The sequence below is a fragment of the Urocitellus parryii genome, chromosome 4, assembly GCF_045843805.1.
Source record: "Urocitellus parryii isolate mUroPar1 chromosome 4, mUroPar1.hap1, whole genome shotgun sequence".
Classification (NCBI taxonomy): Eukaryota; Metazoa; Chordata; class Mammalia; order Rodentia; family Sciuridae; genus Urocitellus; species Urocitellus parryii.
The window spans coordinates 134,506,510-134,525,368 of NC_135534.1; the positions used below are offsets into that span (position 1 = coordinate 134,506,510).

An 18,859-nucleotide genomic window follows, 5' to 3' on the forward strand; every position below is an offset into this window, starting at 1 on the left:
AGAGCTTTAACAAAATCCTGACCCAGATGGAACTACCCACCCCTTTAAGTTTAAGAGAACTTTGGCCCCTCATGGAAAAATCCTATAGAATGGAAGAACTGGTCTCATTCTCCTAAGACAGAATCCTTTAAAAAACAAATCCACTCTGGTCATTTTGCAAAGTACCAAAATACAGGGTGGAAGGCACCCAGGCTGCCTGGGCTCAAATCCCAACACTGCCATTTCTTAGAATGTGACCTCAGCTTCCTCCCTTGCAAAATGAAAACAGTAATAGTGTCCACCTCCTATGCGATTGGGAGGATTAATGGGGTTCCACACATAAAAGTACCACTGTTTTACATCATAGTTGCCTGGAAAGATAAATTAATAAACTCTGGCACTTCCCTTTTGTCACATTGCCCCTGCTGAGGCTCCGGGAACTAACAACAGAAATAAAGCAGCTTGGCCAGGCATGATGGTGCATGCCTGTAATCCCAGAGACTTGGGAGGCTGGGGCAGGAGGATCACGAGTTCAAAACCAGCTTCAGCAACAGCGAAGCACTAAGCAACTCAGTGAGACCTGTCTCTAAACAAAATACAAAAAAGGGCTGGGGATATGGCCCAGTCAGTGGTTAAGCAACACTGGGTTTAATCCCCAGTACCAAAAAAAAAAAGAAAGAATGCAGCTGACATATATAAGTCACCAAGTACCAGGTACTTACTAAGATAGATAGATAGATATATCACATAATCCTCACAGTAACCCATTGAGGATGATACGGTTATTACTCCCAATATCAGACAGGTAGGGACTTCCTAAGGCCATACAGTTAGTAAGTAGCAGAATTTCCCAACCAGGGGTGAAATACTAGGCATCATGAAGGTTTTCACAAAAATCTGGAAGTGAAAAGACTCTAAAGCAGGGCAACCTTTCTCTCCCTGAGATACTGCAATGCAGGTTCCTACAACTGAAGAGAAGCCAGCTACAGTTCATAAAAGGACAACAGTTCAAGCCAGTGCGGCCTGAAGTACCAAGATCAAAAACATGGCCCAAAAATTTAAAAATGTTTTTACAAAGGGCAACAAGAAAAACTGCTCAGTAGAAGGTCAAGGGGGAGACGTGAACAAAGAATCCTGGTAAAATATTTGGGGCTATTAGGTCATGGCTCATAGGAGCACACTGTAGTTTAAAAACTCATCCCCTCTTTAATAGGAAATAGTAAGAACTCCTCGTGGGGTCCACAGCGACACAACCCAAAGTTACCTGAAACATGGAGGCGTGTTGTACAACGAGTTGTTTGCGGCCTGCACTTTGTACTCCAGGAAGGAGGGGCACTCTCTGAGGGCAAACCCCAGCAGGTCATCCCGGACGATCACCACTGTGACCCCAGCAGAGCCAACGTTCTTCTGGGCCCCAGCAAAAATCACACCAAACTTAAAAACAGAAAGGTAGGCTGCTTTAGAAGGATTTGTGGTCATTTTCTATCAATATATGCAAACTTCCCAACTTCTTTCCAAAGCATGTTTCTTTGAGGAAGTGACTCCACTCCTGTTTAGAGAGCATCCCCTGGTCTGTAGGAATCACCAGGCCCAAGGCCTGGATCTCACCTGAAAGGGGCTACCGAAGTCCAGCATTGTAAAGGCCATGTCCATATTCACATTCACATTCACAGCACACCTCCATTCCACATCCAAACAGCCTTTAATCCTGGGCCTCTGGGCTGGAGATGTAGCTCAGAGGAACAATGCATGCTTGGCATGCACAAGGTCCTGGGTTCAATCCCCAAGCACCACAAAAAAAATAAAATAAAGTCTCTAAATATTCTTGGCAACCAAGAGAAGAAACACAATTTTTTTTTATCCCAAAAATTTATCTGTACAACGTTTAATTTTTTTTAACAATTTCAAATGGTAAAACTCTAAAATTTTTTAAATTTTCATATTTTTAAATTTTTTTAAAAACATCCAAAAGTCCTGCACTGTCCTTTGCAGACTTTGTCCCCCTGGTTTCATGCACCTGGTGCAGGAGTGGCCCACTTGCAAGCAAATGTCAGTCTTCTCAATGACATCTGCCCTGGCTTCAAGGACTAGAATCCCCCTAAAGAAACCACTCTTCTTATACTGTACCTTGGAAACATCCACTGGCTTGGATAAGAAGTTTGAGGACATGTCACAAACCAGTACTGCTCCCTTGACATCAGGTATAAAATTAAACTCCACACCATGCACGGTCTCGTTTGCACAGAAATACACATAGGAGGCATCTGGGTTGAGGTTCCAGGTGCTTGGATCTGGAATTTCTATCACAGAAGACAAGTTTGAGACTTTGCACTTTTACCCTCCTTTCTAATATAGATTGGTGTTGACCAGGAGACTGACACTTCTCCCCCTTTAGTAAAAAGCTGATCCCAAAGCATTTCACAAGTGAAAGCACCCTGCCAACTTGGTGAGACCCAGTCTTAAATTTAAAGGGCTACAGATATGACTCAGAGGTAAAGCACCCCTGAGTTAAATCCCCAGAACCAAAAGAAAAGAAAAAAAAAAAAAAAAAAAAAACACGGTGGATCTCTAAATAATTTTTTCTTGTCACCCAGAATCCATCTATCCTGTGTCCACTAAGAGTTCAGGAGTTTCTTCCTGAGACCCTGGCCCTCACCAGGTTTTCAGCAAATGTGGTTTCAGAACAGCTGATACAATTTACAGCTCAAGAGCTCGAATGTGACTCAAATACAGCCACAGGGACTTGTTTAGACTGGGCACGAGACATGAGACTGTCACTGAAAATTCCCTAGCGTATGAAACTTAGGGAGAATATAAGTAAGGTCAGAAGCAGCTATAATCATTGTCCCAGAAAGAGGGGACAGCTTTTCCTGGCTGTGGAGGAAATCACAGAGAAAACAAGGAGACATCAGGGCCCAAAGGCATTGTTAGAACCCCTGATCAAGCCATACCTAAAGCCAAACTGCTGTTGGACTTTTCACCTACATGAGCCTATCAGTACTCTGTTTTGCAGAAGCTACTTAGTAGTCTTCTATTAATATAACCACCCAACCTAAATGGTATCAAACTAAATGCTGACAAGGGGAAGAAAGCATTAAAATCAACTGCATATCACCCTAGGCAGGGGTAAGCCGCCAATCTGCACATTACTATCCAGCCCAGCTTCCAGAACTTACTTGTATAGCTCCCAAGTTTAGGATGGACAATGTTCACAGTCCCAAACTTCCTGGCTTCCTCTGCTGCCTTTGCTGACCAAGATCCAGTCACCACATAGTCGGCACACTTTCCAGGTTTTAGGCCAATCAGGTTTAAGGGGACAGCACTGAACTGGCCACACCCACCTCCTTGCAAAAAAATCACCTTGTAGTTTTCTGGAACTGCCCTGGACAGAAACACAAGTAACCGCACATAAACAGACTCACAAGGTCAAAGATGGAGAATGAGTGATACTCTACCAAGTGCTTTGTCTTGGGTGGCTTTTCTATAAGTAATACAGTAAAGTCCCACTATCACTTTGTCTTGCCAATTTAGTCATTTACCCATTTGTTCATAGGACAACGATTTATTGGGACTATTGTGGAAGCCTACAGCCTACTATCTGAACAGAGGCATCTTCTCCTTTTCCTAGTAACATACCCTGTTATTCTCAGGGAATCATCCCTCCCCCGAGCTGGCCAATGGTATTCAATTCTTAGATTTTTGCTTGAACTTTCTTTTGAGGGAAAGAATAAATTTGTGGGAGCTAATCCTAAAACCACTAGTGGCCATCTGGCAAAGCTAACACATATGAAAGCAGAGGCAGGAGAAGGAGAAGACCTTCCTGGCATCAACTGAGCTCCTAAATCCACTGTACTTCTCTAAGGGGGTAAATATTGCATTTTTTGCTAAAGCCAGTGAGGTAGGTTCCCGTCACTTGTGACTGGAACTCCTGAAACTTTCTATGTCAGATAGCATGCTATGAATCAGGAAGACCCTGGGGAGGGATTTTTGATTACCACTTAGACCAAGTCATGTAATCACAAACCCGATGTAGATCAAGATTAAGAACAAAAATTTTTGACTCCAGGATGGAAAATTAAGATGATAATTCTAATGGCTGCAGGCAGCAGAATACCACCAGCTTCAGGGATCCATGGCCGGGGAAGCTGGACCCAAGCCTTAGAGCAGTCAGAGCTTAGAATAAGGGGTACAAAAGGCAAGTGGCCAGGGAACAGGGCTCTAGCATACATATAAATAATAAAGAACAGGGCAACTGAGTAGGGTCTTGGGGGAAAGGTGGTGTGCAATATCTTGTTCTGAACTCTGCCTGGCCTACATTCTGTAGCCAGTAAAATAGCAAAGCAGCCACGCATATCTTAGGAGACTCTACCAGTTATTCAGATGCAAGGAAACCAGGCAGAAGTCCAAGTACAGGGGGATAGACAGGAGCTTGGTTAGGAGGTTAGGTCCATAATTAAATAGTGGTTCTAGTCAGAAGAGGCCTACAGCCATCTGGTCAATGCCAATGTCCCAGGCTAAAGTTCCAAATATTCCTTCCTTCATCATTCCATGAATGTCACAGGGGACCCAATGGGCAGTCGTGGGCAAGATGGGCCAAGCAGATGATCACCAGATCCGAACACTCTCAGTGCAATGGGCCTCCACTATTCCTCACAAAATTACCTCCAAGCCTGCCCATCTAATCAGCTTCTCAAAGCACTTTAAAAAGCAAATTTATGGCCGGGCAGTGATATACTCCCAGCAACTCCGAAGGCTGAAGCAGAAAGATCACAAGTTCAAGGCCAGCTTCAGCAACTTAATAAGGCTCTAAGAAATTTAATGAGTACTTGTCTCAAAATAAAAACTCAAAGGGGCTGGGAATGTAGCTCAGTGGTAAAAATACCCCTGGCTTCAATCCCTAGTACCAAAAGATTTAAAAAAAAAAAAAAGTTTTGAAATACTCAGGACAATTTAATAAAATGATGATGTCAGAACAGAACAGACCTTCAATGTTGATTATCGCTGACTGGTGGGATTATAGATAATTTCAGTTTAATTTATAAGTTGCAGTCTATTTCTGAACTTTCTATCATAAATGTGCATTATATTTGTAAGCAGGAAAAAAAAAAAAAAAACGTGGTTTTAGGACTAGGGATAGAGCTTTAGTAGTAGAACACATTCCCCACCAAGCAAAAAAAAAAAAAAAAAGCCATATGTATATGCAACTGTATCTACATATTTAAAACCTTTCTTTCTCTCCTTTAAATATTATCAAGGCAGAGCAGTAGCTGGAGTTAAGAACTCTTAAATTTCCCCAAATCCTCATACAAATAGTTTCTCCAGACATTCTGACTCAGCAAATCCAGGTGAGCCTTGAACTGTTTAACATCAACCCGTAACCAGGTAATTAATTGACAGATAGCAGAAAGCTTCCACTTTAAGAATTCCTGAACTAGATTATAGTTATTTATGCTGAAAAAGGTGACCATTTCTTTCTCATTTAAGGCCTTTTCAAGCCAATTTAACTGGCACAATGCTAAAAATCTTCCCAAGATATTTCACGTCTTTGGAAATAACGTATAAAATAAAAATGACACACAGATGCAGGCTGGAAAACACATAAGAAACATTATGTACTAATAGTGAATCTGGGAGGGGATTAAAAAGCTTGTTTTTAATCGTAGAATATTATGAACAAACACAAAATATAGAAAATAATATAACAGACATCAGGTTTATGAAATACTGAACAAAAGTAATTTGGCCTTTTTTAGACTTACAACAACTCCCGCACAAGATTCTCTGCATTGTTTATAATTTTGGCGAAATCTGATGACCTGTGACTCATTTCTGTGGAAGATAAACAACAAAAATGTCTACAAAATTGGCAAGAAAATAATAAAGAAAAATATCAGTTACTTTGCATTCAAATGTTGGGCCCATGCTCACTTAGTGTAGGGGATAATCCAAATTTATTTTCAAGTCGTGCACATTTTAGTCTTAAAGTCAAAGCAAAATGATTTTTCAAGTCACATGCAATGAACAAGCCACTTAAACTCATCATTAGGTTCTCATTAGACTGTGAATACCACATCTTTCTCACAAACAGGAATCCATGGGCAGTGGTTTCTTTTTAGGACAGAGCACAAAATTCCAGGCTGTGATTTCACTTGACAGAAATCTAAGTATATGTCTCAAACCCACAGGAACACAAATAAGTTAACACAAATAAGCAATACAGTTAACCCTATGGTCTCTTTTTTTTTTCTTTCTTTCTTCCTTTTTTTTTTTTTTCTTAGTTGTAGATGGACAGAATAGCTTTATTTTATTTTTTTGAGGTGCTGAGGATTGAGCCCAGGGCCTCACACATGCTAGGCAAGCATTCTACCACTGAGCCCCAGCCCCAGCCAACCCCCACTATGGTCTCTTCATACCATGTAGCCTTTGGAACTTTCAAAACAAAAAAATTAAATAAAAGAAAATTAATTTTAGAACTCAGAGGTCCTCTTGCCCAACACCACAGGGGAGAGAAACTGAACAATAAAATTACTAATGTGTAAGATCTTCATAGAAGGCTTGTGTACTTTTAAACTTTAGTAGATTTGTACTTGAAGTATAACAAAAATTCTAAATTGAATTAAAGAAATGATAAATGTTTGATGGTACTGTTATGCAAAAGTACAGGGTCTTCTGGTCACAGATTATGTTATTAGCAAAAAAAATCATGAAACAGAAAGCTGAGATGTCTAAGCCTCCCACCAGCATTTATGCCATCTTCAAAATTGTTCCTAGCAAACACAGTTATTAAAGTTTAAAAATGCATCTACAAAAGCCTACTGGGAAGACCTGTAGAAATTCTAGGCTGACTGCATTTAATAAATTAATTCCCTCTGAAACCAGGACCAGAATCCAAAAGCAAATCTTACCAAGAACACTAATGCCCACTCCTTTGTAGTCTAATAATTCTTTCTGAACCTCTAACAACACCTGGAAGAAAAAAAAAAAGTGATTTCAATATGCTATACACAGCTTTCCCTCTGTATATATGAACCTGAAGAAGAAGAGGGAGTCCACACACAAGCCTGTGAGATTCCCAGGCTTCTGTCCCAGGCAAACCTCCTCCTCCCCATTCCCACAGGAGCTTTTCTAATGCAACTTACACACAAGTTGAGCCTGAAATGAGGCAACAAAATAGATGCTAAGACATGCGTTCCCAAAGACATGAATTTACCAATTCCCTAGAAAATGTTCCCTCCACAACCTCATTTGCCACTCCCTAAAAGTTAAATGTACAGGATGCATAAAGTTCTAGGTCCAGGAAACAAACAACAACAACAAAAAAAAATCAATTAGTCTCTAATTATAGAGATACAGTTAAATCAATTTTCCAGTCTTTTTTTTTTTTTTTTTTTTTTTTTTGATTAGGACAGGTAAGGTGGGAAAAAGAAAAAGAAAAAAAAAAGGAAGCACCTGCTATAAATTAAGATTCATCCCAAGCCCTGGGTTTGAAGGAGGTTGGGGGGTGTTATCTCAATGTGCTAAAACAAGATTAGCAAAATGCTGATAGATGGGTACCTGGGAGTTCACTACATTATTCTCTCTAAACCTGAGTGAATTGAGGATTTCCATAATAAAAAATACAGAGAAAATGAAAAGCTCCAAGAAATGAACACAAAGAACAAGAGACCCCGTGTGGACTCCAAATGGGAGATTACTTCTTTAAAAGATGTTAGATAAGGAAGACATCATTAAAATACAAGCTGACCTGCAACTTGTCTGAAAAAATATTTTAATAAGAATTACACAAAGACTGCCTCAACGGTGAGGTTCAAGAAAGTGTTATTGTGTTTTGAATGGTTGAATGCTTACTAGCTAGCACTGGCTGATCAAATTACTGACTTGATCAGTACACAGAGTACACAGGTGATAAAATCTTACCCCATATATATGTACAGTTAACCAAAAAGAATAAAAACAAACTTATGTGAATCCTTTTGTTTAATAAAGAGAAACAAAATAATCCAGACTATTTTTTTTTATTTTTACTTTTTTTGGTGTTGAGGACTAAACCCAGGGCCTCATTTAACAAGTGTTAGGCAAGCCTTCTACCCCTGAGCTACACCACCATCCCCAGAAACATCTTTGAATTTGCTTTAAGACTTTAAATTTTTCTTCTAGACAGCATTCCTTGAAAAATACAACTATAAAAGTTTCTAAAATCATCACAACGAGTTTTTCAAAAGACTTCTAGCCAAACCCCCCACCCACCCACAAACACACCCCTATAATGCAGTGAGGTTTTTTCCAAACTGCAGAATGCAATAGTTTTTGTGGTTCACAACTAATTTATTTAAGGAAACAGAGCAAACTAGAGCAGAATAGAACACAAAAAGAGTGTATAGCACAAGTAGGATAAATATTATTTCCTAATATTTTTTTAGATTATAATTATAATTATAATGCATGTACTTCATCATCTTGTAAAACATATTTTCCACAATGGTGACAGAGGTTGAAAACTTTTCTAATTTTTACAATTCAACTAAATCAAGAAGACACCCAAGCAGCAGCACCTGCCCCACCAGGTTACAGGGTAACAGAAGGAAAAAAAAAGTCCTCTCAGGAAAAATACTTAATAAGTAAGTGTATTATTTATGACAAATGCCACCATAATCAATTTCATAACAAATAACAGGGGGATACAAATACTTGGAAGACTCTAAAACACAGCTGGGCATGAGGGGCACTACAGGAATTATTTCCATAGTTCTATCAGCGAAAATGAACAATGGTAACAGAAAAAAATGAGCCCTGGGGGCTGGAGATGCAGCTCAGAGGAAGAGCACATGCCTAGCACGTGCAGGACCAGGTTCAATCCCCAGTGCTGCAGGTGGGCTCTGTTCTCAGCTACTGTGAGCAGCCTCCCCGGAAGAGCAAGATCTTCTTTCCTCTCTCACATTGTAAGATTCCCTGTTCTTACCACCACACAGAGAAGGCTCTGTCCCAGGGACATTTCTAGTGTTCAACAATAGATAATTGTAAAATACTTGGCTACGCTCCCATGCTGCTGCACATTATCAGACTGGCGGCGGAAGCCTGTCAAAGGGTGCAAGGCACGTCAGAGACATTGCCTTCTTCGCAGCTGATGGAGCTGGGGGAGGGTGCTCGTGGGGAGGGTGGTGAGAAGGGAGGGGCCAGAGCCTGGCTGGGGGCTGGGAGGGCAAGAATTGAGTTCCACTTGCATTTGCTTCGTGTGGTTGTAGCCCAGGAGGGAAAAAAAATCTAATCTACTTGCTCCAGAACAAAGTGAACAGACTGGACTAAAGCAGACCAATGCTACTAGAGTTTGAATCATTGAATGCCTAATTTAGAGGACAAGCAAGTTTTAAAAACACAACAGAGAGAAGAAAGAATGGGTCAGTTCTGTGGAGGACAGGAACCAGGGGGTTTTCAAATCTAATTTCTGACTACAGTATTCCCAGCGACGGATGAACTAAATACGTTTGGGGGTGAGGGCAAGCGATCCCTCAGTTTGCAATCCCCTTCAGAAATCCTGAACCACTGCAGTATGCAAAATCTATTATCTGCTCATTCCCTTGTATCATTCACTCACAGTACCCAGTCATGCATTCCATGCACACTGCCAGGGATTGCAGCACAGCCGAGATAAGAACTTTTTCTTTTCTACCGCGCCGCATTTCCCGCCTGGTCCAGTTGGGTCGGGGAGAAGGCACGGCCACGGGATCTGCATGCAGGAGAGCTGCACCCGGCTGGCAGTCAGAGCCAAGAACAGCTGCAGAGACATGTCCCAAAGAGCTTCCTCTGCCAAATCCATTCTTCTAGAATCCTTCTCACAAGAGCTCCTGAACCCTGCATGCATGCAGGTTGCAAAGAGGTTGGGGGACTCGCGTTGGAAGCCGGGATCTGGGCACCCGGAGCAGGGATGCAAACCCACCCAGGTGAGCGATCTAATTCGAGCCAACTCCCAAGCACACCGCCGAGTCTTACCGAGTGCGGCAGTTTGGCGGGCCCGGGCCCGAAGTTGATTACTTGCTTCAGGGCGTCCATGGTGCAGCGACGAGAGCAGCTAGTCAGCTAAAGAGGACAGACCGCGTGGAACACCAGCGACTCTTAACAGCAGCCCTGCTAGTCTGCCGCGGGCACCAAGCCCCTGCCTTCTTCCAGCGTCAAACCGGCGCCCCATTGGTCCGCTGTCGCAAGCCCTGCGCCGATTGGTTCTCATTAGAAAGCTTGCGTCCGCATTGGTCTCATTCACCAACCCTTTACGGTTATGATTGCTCCTCGCTTTCGGTGTTTCGTCCCCCTTTTGGATCAATGCAAGGCGCTCGGGAGATTGCACCAGCCGGCCGGCTTGGCTGAGCTGCCTTCTGAAGATGGTGGGTGGCGAGAAGAGGCTGGTCCTACCAAACTGTGTTCGCGCCTCTGAACCCTCCTTTGGTTCCAGTACCCCAACTCCGACCCAGCCTGTCTTTCTGGGCCGGATCCGGAGAAGGGATGCAAATCAGTCGCTCTTAATCCACCCATCTCTCTTCCACTAGCCTCTGGACTGGGCTGTGATAACTTTTTGTTCCAGAACCACAGCAGTCATTAATTCACCAAACTTTTCTAAGCACCCTCACGACTGCCAGACTCAGTCTGGCAAGACACCAAAGATGCAAAGTCGAGAATGGAGGGAAGTGCGGGGGTGGGGGATGAGTGGATAAGATTCTTTGTACCCGCACTTGGACCCCTAGTTCCTGCAAGATGAAAGGATGGAGGTATCCCAGGACTCTGGGTGGCTGCATGCCCCCAAGCAAATCCTTTAAAGTTACTGATTCTCCTTTCCCTTTTTGTGAAAGGACGAGCTGGAGGCTGGCGTTCTCTCTCGGGTTGCGCCAACTGTGAGTTCAGAAACGTGAGAAGATAACTAATAGGAATGTCATACACAGGGGAAGCCACAGACCAAGCCAGAGGAAGGAGGCACTGAGCCAAGCCGGCACAGAGCCAGAGCAACTCAAAGAGCCAGCGCAACTCAAATTTTTCCACATAGGTTCCCCTCTCGAAAGAACTCCAGTGGAGACTCACATGGAGATTTGAAACAGGGAGGCCCCCTTCTCTGCAGAAAGGAGTTCCTTTGAAGTCCAGACTTTCATCATTTAATGTGAATTTTACATCTACTTCATAATTTAACTTAGCTTCTTTTGCTACGAAAATATTTTCCCAAGGTCTTTGAGTGAAATTTGGAGTGGCATTTTTGTAATCCCATCTAATCACAGAAATGAAATTGGAGAAGGGAGGGGCAGAGTTGATTAAATGTGGCAGGATGTGCTATGATGACCATTAAAAATCATTAAATGATGTAGGAATATGCCACGTGAAATAAAAATAAAATAAAAACTGTTTTCCCATCACCTCATCTCTTTGCACACAGCCAAAATAACAATACCTCAACTTAAAAAAAAAAAAATTTAAAATCCCACTTTCTTAGAGCCACAATTTCCGCTCTTTATTCTCCTAAACCAGAACATAAACAAATGCATTCAGATTTGGTCATTTAGCTTTCATTTGTAACTCAACACATTGTGCATTGCTACTACATGCTATGAAGACAGCAGGCATGGCACCTGCCCTTCTGAAGCTTCTGGTATTTAGAATAATTTTCCACTTTACAATTGTCATCCAATCAATGAGGCCTGCACAAATACCCTCTATTTTATTTTATTTTTTCATGTCTTTTTATTAGTGGACTTTAATTTATTCCAATAGTTTTAGATTTATAGTAAAATTGAGATGACATCACATAATTTCCATGTGCACCTCTCACTCAGCTTCCCCCACTATTAACATCACATGTTGGTATGCTACATTTATTATGATTAATGAACCTGTATGGGTGCATTAAGTCCATAGATTTCCTTAGTGTTTAACCTAATATCCTTATTCTGTCCTGGGGTCCACATCCTATTGACTTGCCATGTCTCCTTAGTCTCTGCATGACTGTGATGGTTTCTCATGGTTTTTTGGTTTTTGTTTGCTTGTTTGTTTGGGTTTTTGTTTTGTTTTGTTTTGTTTTGTCTCTCTTTGTACTGAAAGCTTCTTGTGTGTGAAGTAAGTCTCGTCATCCTCCACCCCCATATCCCATCACAATGCCTGACTGGACTTTCATGTAAAACATCTCAACACAAATACCCTCTTTAAACCACAACCTTCCTCTCCACAACTGCTAACTTCCTCTCCACCTGATTCCTGCTAACTTTTTCTTTTTTTTCCAAAGCATGAATCACCTCACATGCTATATCATTAGTCCATTTATTGCAAGCATTGCCTGTCTGGTAAAATGTAAGCTCTATGAGGGTTGCACTTTCTTCTTCTTGGTTTCCTGATATACCAAGAACAGTGCCTAGCCCAGGGTAAACTCATGATGGAGATTTCTTGAATGAAAGAATGAATATATAAATAATGGATCTATTTCGATAATCACCCTAAACTAAAAAGAGGCCTATCTTGAAGTTCAAGTCTTTACCTCTAGAGACAGGAAACTATTTGCCCTTATGGGTTAATGTTCCCCTTCCCCATTTGGCATAGTTTCAAGAAGGTCTTCTCTTTCCTCATTCTCATAGTCTATTCTACCTCAGAACTTCTCCCTCTTTTTCTTCCCTTGCCCCCCTCCCACTCTCTTTGCCACCTTACCTTCCCATTTCAACTCCAAATAGGAACCTCCATCAACTGGTAATTGGAACTCAGGGCTCTCAGTCTAGGCAGGTGAGGTGCCACTGAGCTACACTCCCAGCTCACAGTCAACTTTTCAAAACATGCATAAAGAGATCATGTAACTTCCCTGCTGAAAGCCCTCTAAAGGCTTCCCAACGCAGTGAGAACAACCACCAAACTTCTAATGGATCCACAAGACTATAACTGACCTGGTTCTTGGTTACCACTTGGCTCAGCCCTTAGCTGTCTCTCATAACTCAGCAGTCTCTGCAATAGTACTACCTATTTAGGGATCACCCCCTCACTAGGATGTAAATTCTCTGAAGAGCTGAGATTATGTTTGTATCTTCAGCATCAAGCATATTAGAAAGTTGACAGATACTTCTTGAGTAAACATGTAAGACAGAAGAAAGGAAATAAATGTTTTGTTTTGGCTTTAGGGTATTTTTGCAGTGCTGGGGATGAAATCCAGGGCCTTGCACATGCTAGGCAAGTGGACTACCAGTGTTCCACCTTCTCAGCCCTTTATTCTTCAGAATTTCCTATGGTGGACATTTAAAAATTAATAATCATGTTTTGTTTTGTTTGGGGGGTTGTTGTGGTTTTATGTGTTTGTTTCGCTACTGAGAATTGAACTCAGGGTGCTGCATTCCAGTCCTTTTTATTTATATGTTGATACAGGGCATCATTAAGATGTTGAGGGTCTTCTTGCTAAATTGCTCAGGTTGGTCTTGAACTTGCAATCCTTGTGCCTCAGCCTCCTAAATCTCTGCGATTACAGGCATGCACCACCATGTCCAACACATGCTTTTAAAAGTTGAATATTTTGAAAAAGTGGGGTGAGGATAGGCCTAACAACAACCAAAAAACCCTGAAGATCCGGGGGCACCCATTTGCAGCCTTTGAGAGCCTGTGGCTGCCAAGGCCCTTCTTCCTTTTTTCTGCCAAGGTTACATGCTTCATCAGGCACTAACATGCTGCCCTGCCACTAGAATTCTAGGTCAGTGCTTTTACTGACAAATGATGCTACATGTGGGAGATCACCAAAAACTTTGCTTCTATTCAACTTGCTTTAGTTCCAGTCACTCTTCTCTGGATTTGCACAACTATTCAAAGTTTACAGCAGACCTTGGCAAGGTGCAGACTGTGCAAGAGATGTGTTTTGTGAGGGAGAAGAGGTAGTTAGAGGAACAGGGTGTTGCGTACATTTGTTTCCCAAACTCACAGTGCTGGAAGGAATCTTGGAATATCATCTAGAATCATCTACCCACACATTCTGACAGCCAACCTCTCCCAGCATTGTCCTGAGGCAGTGAGGAGGGAAAATTACATTCCCTGTAAATCAGCACAAAGCTGTTCCCAGATGACAGGCCAAAGATTTGGAAAGAGGTTTACAGAACTGAGCAACAGAATGAAAAAAAAAATTTAATGCTATTTATATGAACTATGTACATCCCAGCATCCTTTGACTTGTATCATCCAAATGGAACTCTTTTTTTTTCTAAAAATTTTTTTGTAGTTGTAGATGGACAGAATGCATTTATTTTATTTATATATGGTACTAAGGATCAAACCCAGTGCCTCGCACATGCTAGGCAAGCACTCTGCCACTGAGCTACAGCCCCAGCCCCCAAATGGCACTGTTAAGTAACAAAATGACTCAGTGTCCCCAAGCTGTTCCCTCACGTCTCAAATCTCTGAATGGAAATAAATTTCCTTAGGGAGTTGAAGATAATTAATGAATCCTAATCAGATGTACTGACCATGTAGAATTCAGGAGACAAAAGAAACTGCATGAATTCTAAACTCTTCAGTTTACAGATCAAAGAAAATGTCCCAATAAATAGTAAAGGCAAAGATATCCACTCTTTCAAACAATACAGGATCATTTTCACTTATCAAAATATGAAGTATTTTCATTGTGTCTTGTGTGCATGCATGTGTGCATGTGTGTGTGTGTGTGTGTGTGTGTGTGTGTGTGTGTTGGATGTTGGGTTTTGGGAACTGAATTGTCAAATTCAGATCACAAATCCCAGGAGCAACTCCTTCACTTTTTGAAATGGCCCAAGGATATACCTGTGGAAGACTGTCCTTCCATCTGTGGCTTCATAGGTAAATCTTCTGTACCTTACTAGTAATACTTTTTTTTTTTTCATTTCATAGAAGGAAAAGGTAAAACCCAAATCAAGGATTTTCTTTTTTTTTTTTTAAGCGGTGTTGTGGATCAAACCCAGGGCCTTACGCCTGCTAACTAAGTGCTCTACCACTGAGATACTTCCCCAGCCCCCAAATTGAGGATTTGTCCAGGATCACCAAGATTCTTGTCATTGAACCAAGGAAAGGACACCAAACTACTACATTTCCTTTCCAGAGAATATAATCCTCTGTGTTATGCACACTGCCCTATTTTAAAAGGTGATTTAAAGATAAAGACTTTTAAATTCTCCCAAGAAGGAGCCATCTCTGAGAGGTACAAACTGAACCTGAGCAATCAGATAAGATCTAGAAAATGAAGGGTGTGGGCAGGGAAGCCATTGCACAAGTCTGTGCCCTGCCCTACCCTGCCTCCTGGAGATGCTGCAGCTCCTCCTTCCTTCCAGTAGGAAGACAGGACTTCGCTTTTGTGGATTCTCACTGGTGAAGTCCTCCTATCCTACCAGCTTTGGATTTGATGCATGGTATCTTCTGCAGCCTTGGCTAAAGTTTTCCATTATTCTTTGTAGATCTATGGCTCTTTCCATGTGTTTATCACCAAGTTAGCTATTACCATTGGCCTGGTCTTCGACCTTGCTGCAACTGCTAAGTGTCATAGGGAAATGTTTAACTATCCTTAGGCTGTGGCTCAGAGGAGAAGCTATTGGTTTGCGATTAAAATATTGAAATTTGTTTACACAGAAGATCCAGTAGTTGGGAGATTGTTCCTCTCTACTATTTGAACATTCACATGTGGTTTTAGTTCCTGAAGTAACCTCTGATGCTTTGCCTTTGCTTTCCTAGGTTTCCTTACTTAGGAAAAATGTTAATAGCATTTGTTGTTTACCTAAAAAAAAAAAAAAAAAAAAAAAACCCGTACTGTGAGAGAACTCAGAACTCCTTCCCTAGCCCTATTTATTTATTAATTAATTACTTTATTTATTTAGAAATTCTGAGACAGGGTGTCACCAAATCGCTTAGGATCTCACTAAGTTGCTGAGGTTGAACTTCAGATTCTCCTGCCTCTCAGGTTGCTGGGATTATAAGTATGCACCACAGCATTCAGCCATTTTTATTTTATTTTTTGTTGCAGATGGACACAATACCTTTATTTTGTTTTAGTTTAGTTTAGTTTAGTTTTGTTTTTAATGTGGTGCTGGGGATCGAACCCAGTGCCTCATGCATGCTAGGCAAACATTCTACCACTGAGCCACAACCCCAGCCCAGCATCCAGCCATTTTTAATAATTGTTTGTTTTTTTTTAAGAGAGAGTGAGAGAGAGGGGAGAGAGAAAGAGAGATAGAGAGAGAGAGAGAGAATTTTAATATTTATTTTTAGTTTTTAGCGGACACAACATCTTTGTTTGTATGTGGTGCTGAGGATCGAACCCGGGCCGCACGCATGCCAGGAGAGCGCTACCGCTTGAGCCACATCCCCAGCCCATCCAGCCATTTTTAAATGTTCAAATATTACAGAACTTCGAGTGTAGTCATTGACTATCCAGCTCTCCAGGACAACTTTAGTTTATAATTCGCATGGTTAAAAATATCAAACAGAGGCTGGGGTTGTGGCTCAGTGGTAGAGTGCTCGCCTAGCATTCACAAAGCACTGGGTTTGATCCTCAGCACCAGGTAAATGTAAGATAAAGATATTTTGTCCACCTAAAACTTAAGAATAAATATTTTTTTCAAAATCAAACATAAAACATGTGCATTGAAATTTTCCTTGTCCTTCACCTTCTAGGTTCTGCCTCAACTCCACTAGTAGCAAATTTTATGGGTTCTTTTGTTCCTTTCCAGAGTTTCTTTAGCAAATACAAATACATACATGTTCCCTCCCTACCACAGAATGTAGCATACTATATGTACCGCTTTGCGTCTTTCTTTAACATTCCAAATACTAAGCATATTTTGATTTTTCTTACTTAAGACAAAACATATTAGAGACTATATGTGCACATACATGTAGGTACATGTGGGTGCAAACACACAAACACACTTTTCTTTTGTTCTTTGTCTTACTAAACAAGATAAAGTATTTGACTGCTATACCTTACAAAGACATAAACCAGTGAGGGGGAAAACATCTATTTCTGAGATAACAGATTTGGATGAGAAGATGCTATTGATAGATGGCAGCAGAAGGTGGGGTCCGGACCTTAACTGAGAGGCAGAACTGCCCAGGCACATCTCTTGCTTATTCAGAAGACACTATGAGACTCAGTTGTTTTCAGAATCAACCCAAGTCCAGGATTCCTCTCCTCTGGGCTTTTCTACTCTTTGACTCTTTTCTCACAAGGAAACAGAAATCACAGCATTTTAAGAGACAGCAAGTAGAGAATTTTTCCTTTTTTACTATTAAATATATTATGAATAGAAATAAAATTATCAGCCTCTGAGAGTTAAGACTTGTCAACCCAGGCTCCAGAGCTGATGAAGGTAGCCAGCCTTGGAAATGGTTTTAGTTTTGGTTTTGGTGCTGGAGTTTGAATCCAGGGCCTTGCACATGCTAAGTAAACACTCTACCACTGAGCTACATCCCTATGCCCAAGCCTTTGATTTTGTTTAATAGTTCATTAGAGCCTCTAAAAGCGCAATTGTTTCAAGAAATCCTCTGACACATTTTGTTATTTCTCCCAACATAAAAATTGAAAACTCACAGTGTGGGGCTGGGGTTGTGGCTCAGTGATAGAGTGCTCACCTAGCACACGTGAGGCACTGGGTTCAAACCTCAGCACCACATAAAAATGAAACAAAGATATTATGTCCATCTACAACTAAAAATAAAAAATATTTTAAAAAAGAAAATTTACAGTGTCAACAATGACAATTTTTAAAAATTTGTTTTGACATTCCCCTAACCTCCACCACACACACACATTTCAAAGGAACAAATAAGCAAAGGACTAAGTCCTTTGAAAAGACACCCCATTATTTTCCTTCATCACAACAGACAAGATATTTCTTGAACACAGGCACCCCAGTGTATTTTTTTTAAAAGAACAAATAGTCCCAGTCTTTTAAACAGCTTTTAGGTTGCTATTTTGGGGGAACTCAGACCTACACAGGGAATTTTTCCAGTGTCTTCCATAATAGCAATTCAAACCACTTTTCAAACAGTACAACCAAATCTCTGGCTACATCCCTTTCTATCTTTGAGCTACTTCTATCTTGGGAAACTGTATCCAGTCTTGGAATATCCCCAAGACCATTTGACAGTTCTTTCTTTTGCCTTTTCTATACCCTACTCTGCTGTGATTTCTTTATTAAAGTTCTGGATGTTTAATTAACTAGGAAGACATAGGATATGCATTTTTTTCCCTGACTTTGTTCCTCTGGCCAACCCAAGAAGAACAAAATGTTAAAGCCTTCTAAAAATGTAAGCAAGAATTGACTAAAAGAAAGAAAACCTGAAGTAAAATCCAAGACTCAATAGCATAATCAGATTGACACTGAGGTATATGAAAGAACATAAGAGCTGAAAGTGCCCCTTCAGACATGGTTTTCTAACCCCACATTTTACAGAGGATCTGAAAGTAACTCACCCAAGATCAATGGCCCATTAATGGTTGAAGTAAACTGGAGCTCCCTCCTTTGTTCAGTGTTCAAGGGACCTTTTCCTGCTCTTTGTGGTTTTCTCTTGAAGGGAAGGTAATAGCCCAATTGGATGACAACTCCATCCTCAGAAGAGCGCCTCCTACATCTGGAGAAATGCTAGGTAGCCTGTGCTTGGTGCCCTGAGCTCCAACCCTGGAATTTAAAGTGACAGAAATCCAACTCCAGGTTAGGGATGTAGCTCAGTGGTCGAACCCTGGCCTATCATATGCAAGACCCTGGGTTCAATCCCAAGCACCAAAAAAAGAAATGAAAATAAATTCAACTCTGACCAGGTTAGCAGATTCCATTCATAGAACCTAGACCCAAACCTCAGTGTGGGTGAACAAAAAACCCAGATGCCAGGAGGTTTGCATCTGTGGATGTCTTTCTTTCCTTATCTT

The 18,859-nt window shown here is 41.2% G+C and overlaps 1 protein-coding gene across 1 annotated transcript in view; it reads right to left on the reverse strand.

Moving 5' to 3' along the window:
- The window catches only part of Psat1 (phosphoserine aminotransferase 1), a 28,137-nt gene extending 18,049 nt beyond the window's left edge, over positions 1–10,088 (reverse strand). The window contains exons 1-6 of the mRNA XM_026394027.2: positions 9,967–10,088; positions 6,885–6,945; positions 5,739–5,808; positions 3,156–3,361; positions 2,107–2,279; positions 1,244–1,413 (exon numbers count right to left, since the gene is read on the reverse strand). Of these exons, the coding sequence (XP_026249812.1) occupies positions 1,244–1,413; positions 2,107–2,279; positions 3,156–3,361; positions 5,739–5,808; positions 6,885–6,945; positions 9,967–10,026 (740 nt within the window). The 5' untranslated portion in view covers positions 10,027–10,088. The remainder of the gene's footprint in view (positions 1–1,243; positions 1,414–2,106; positions 2,280–3,155; positions 3,362–5,738; positions 5,809–6,884; positions 6,946–9,966) is intronic.
- Between the last annotated feature and the right edge of the window lie 8,771 nt (positions 10,089–18,859).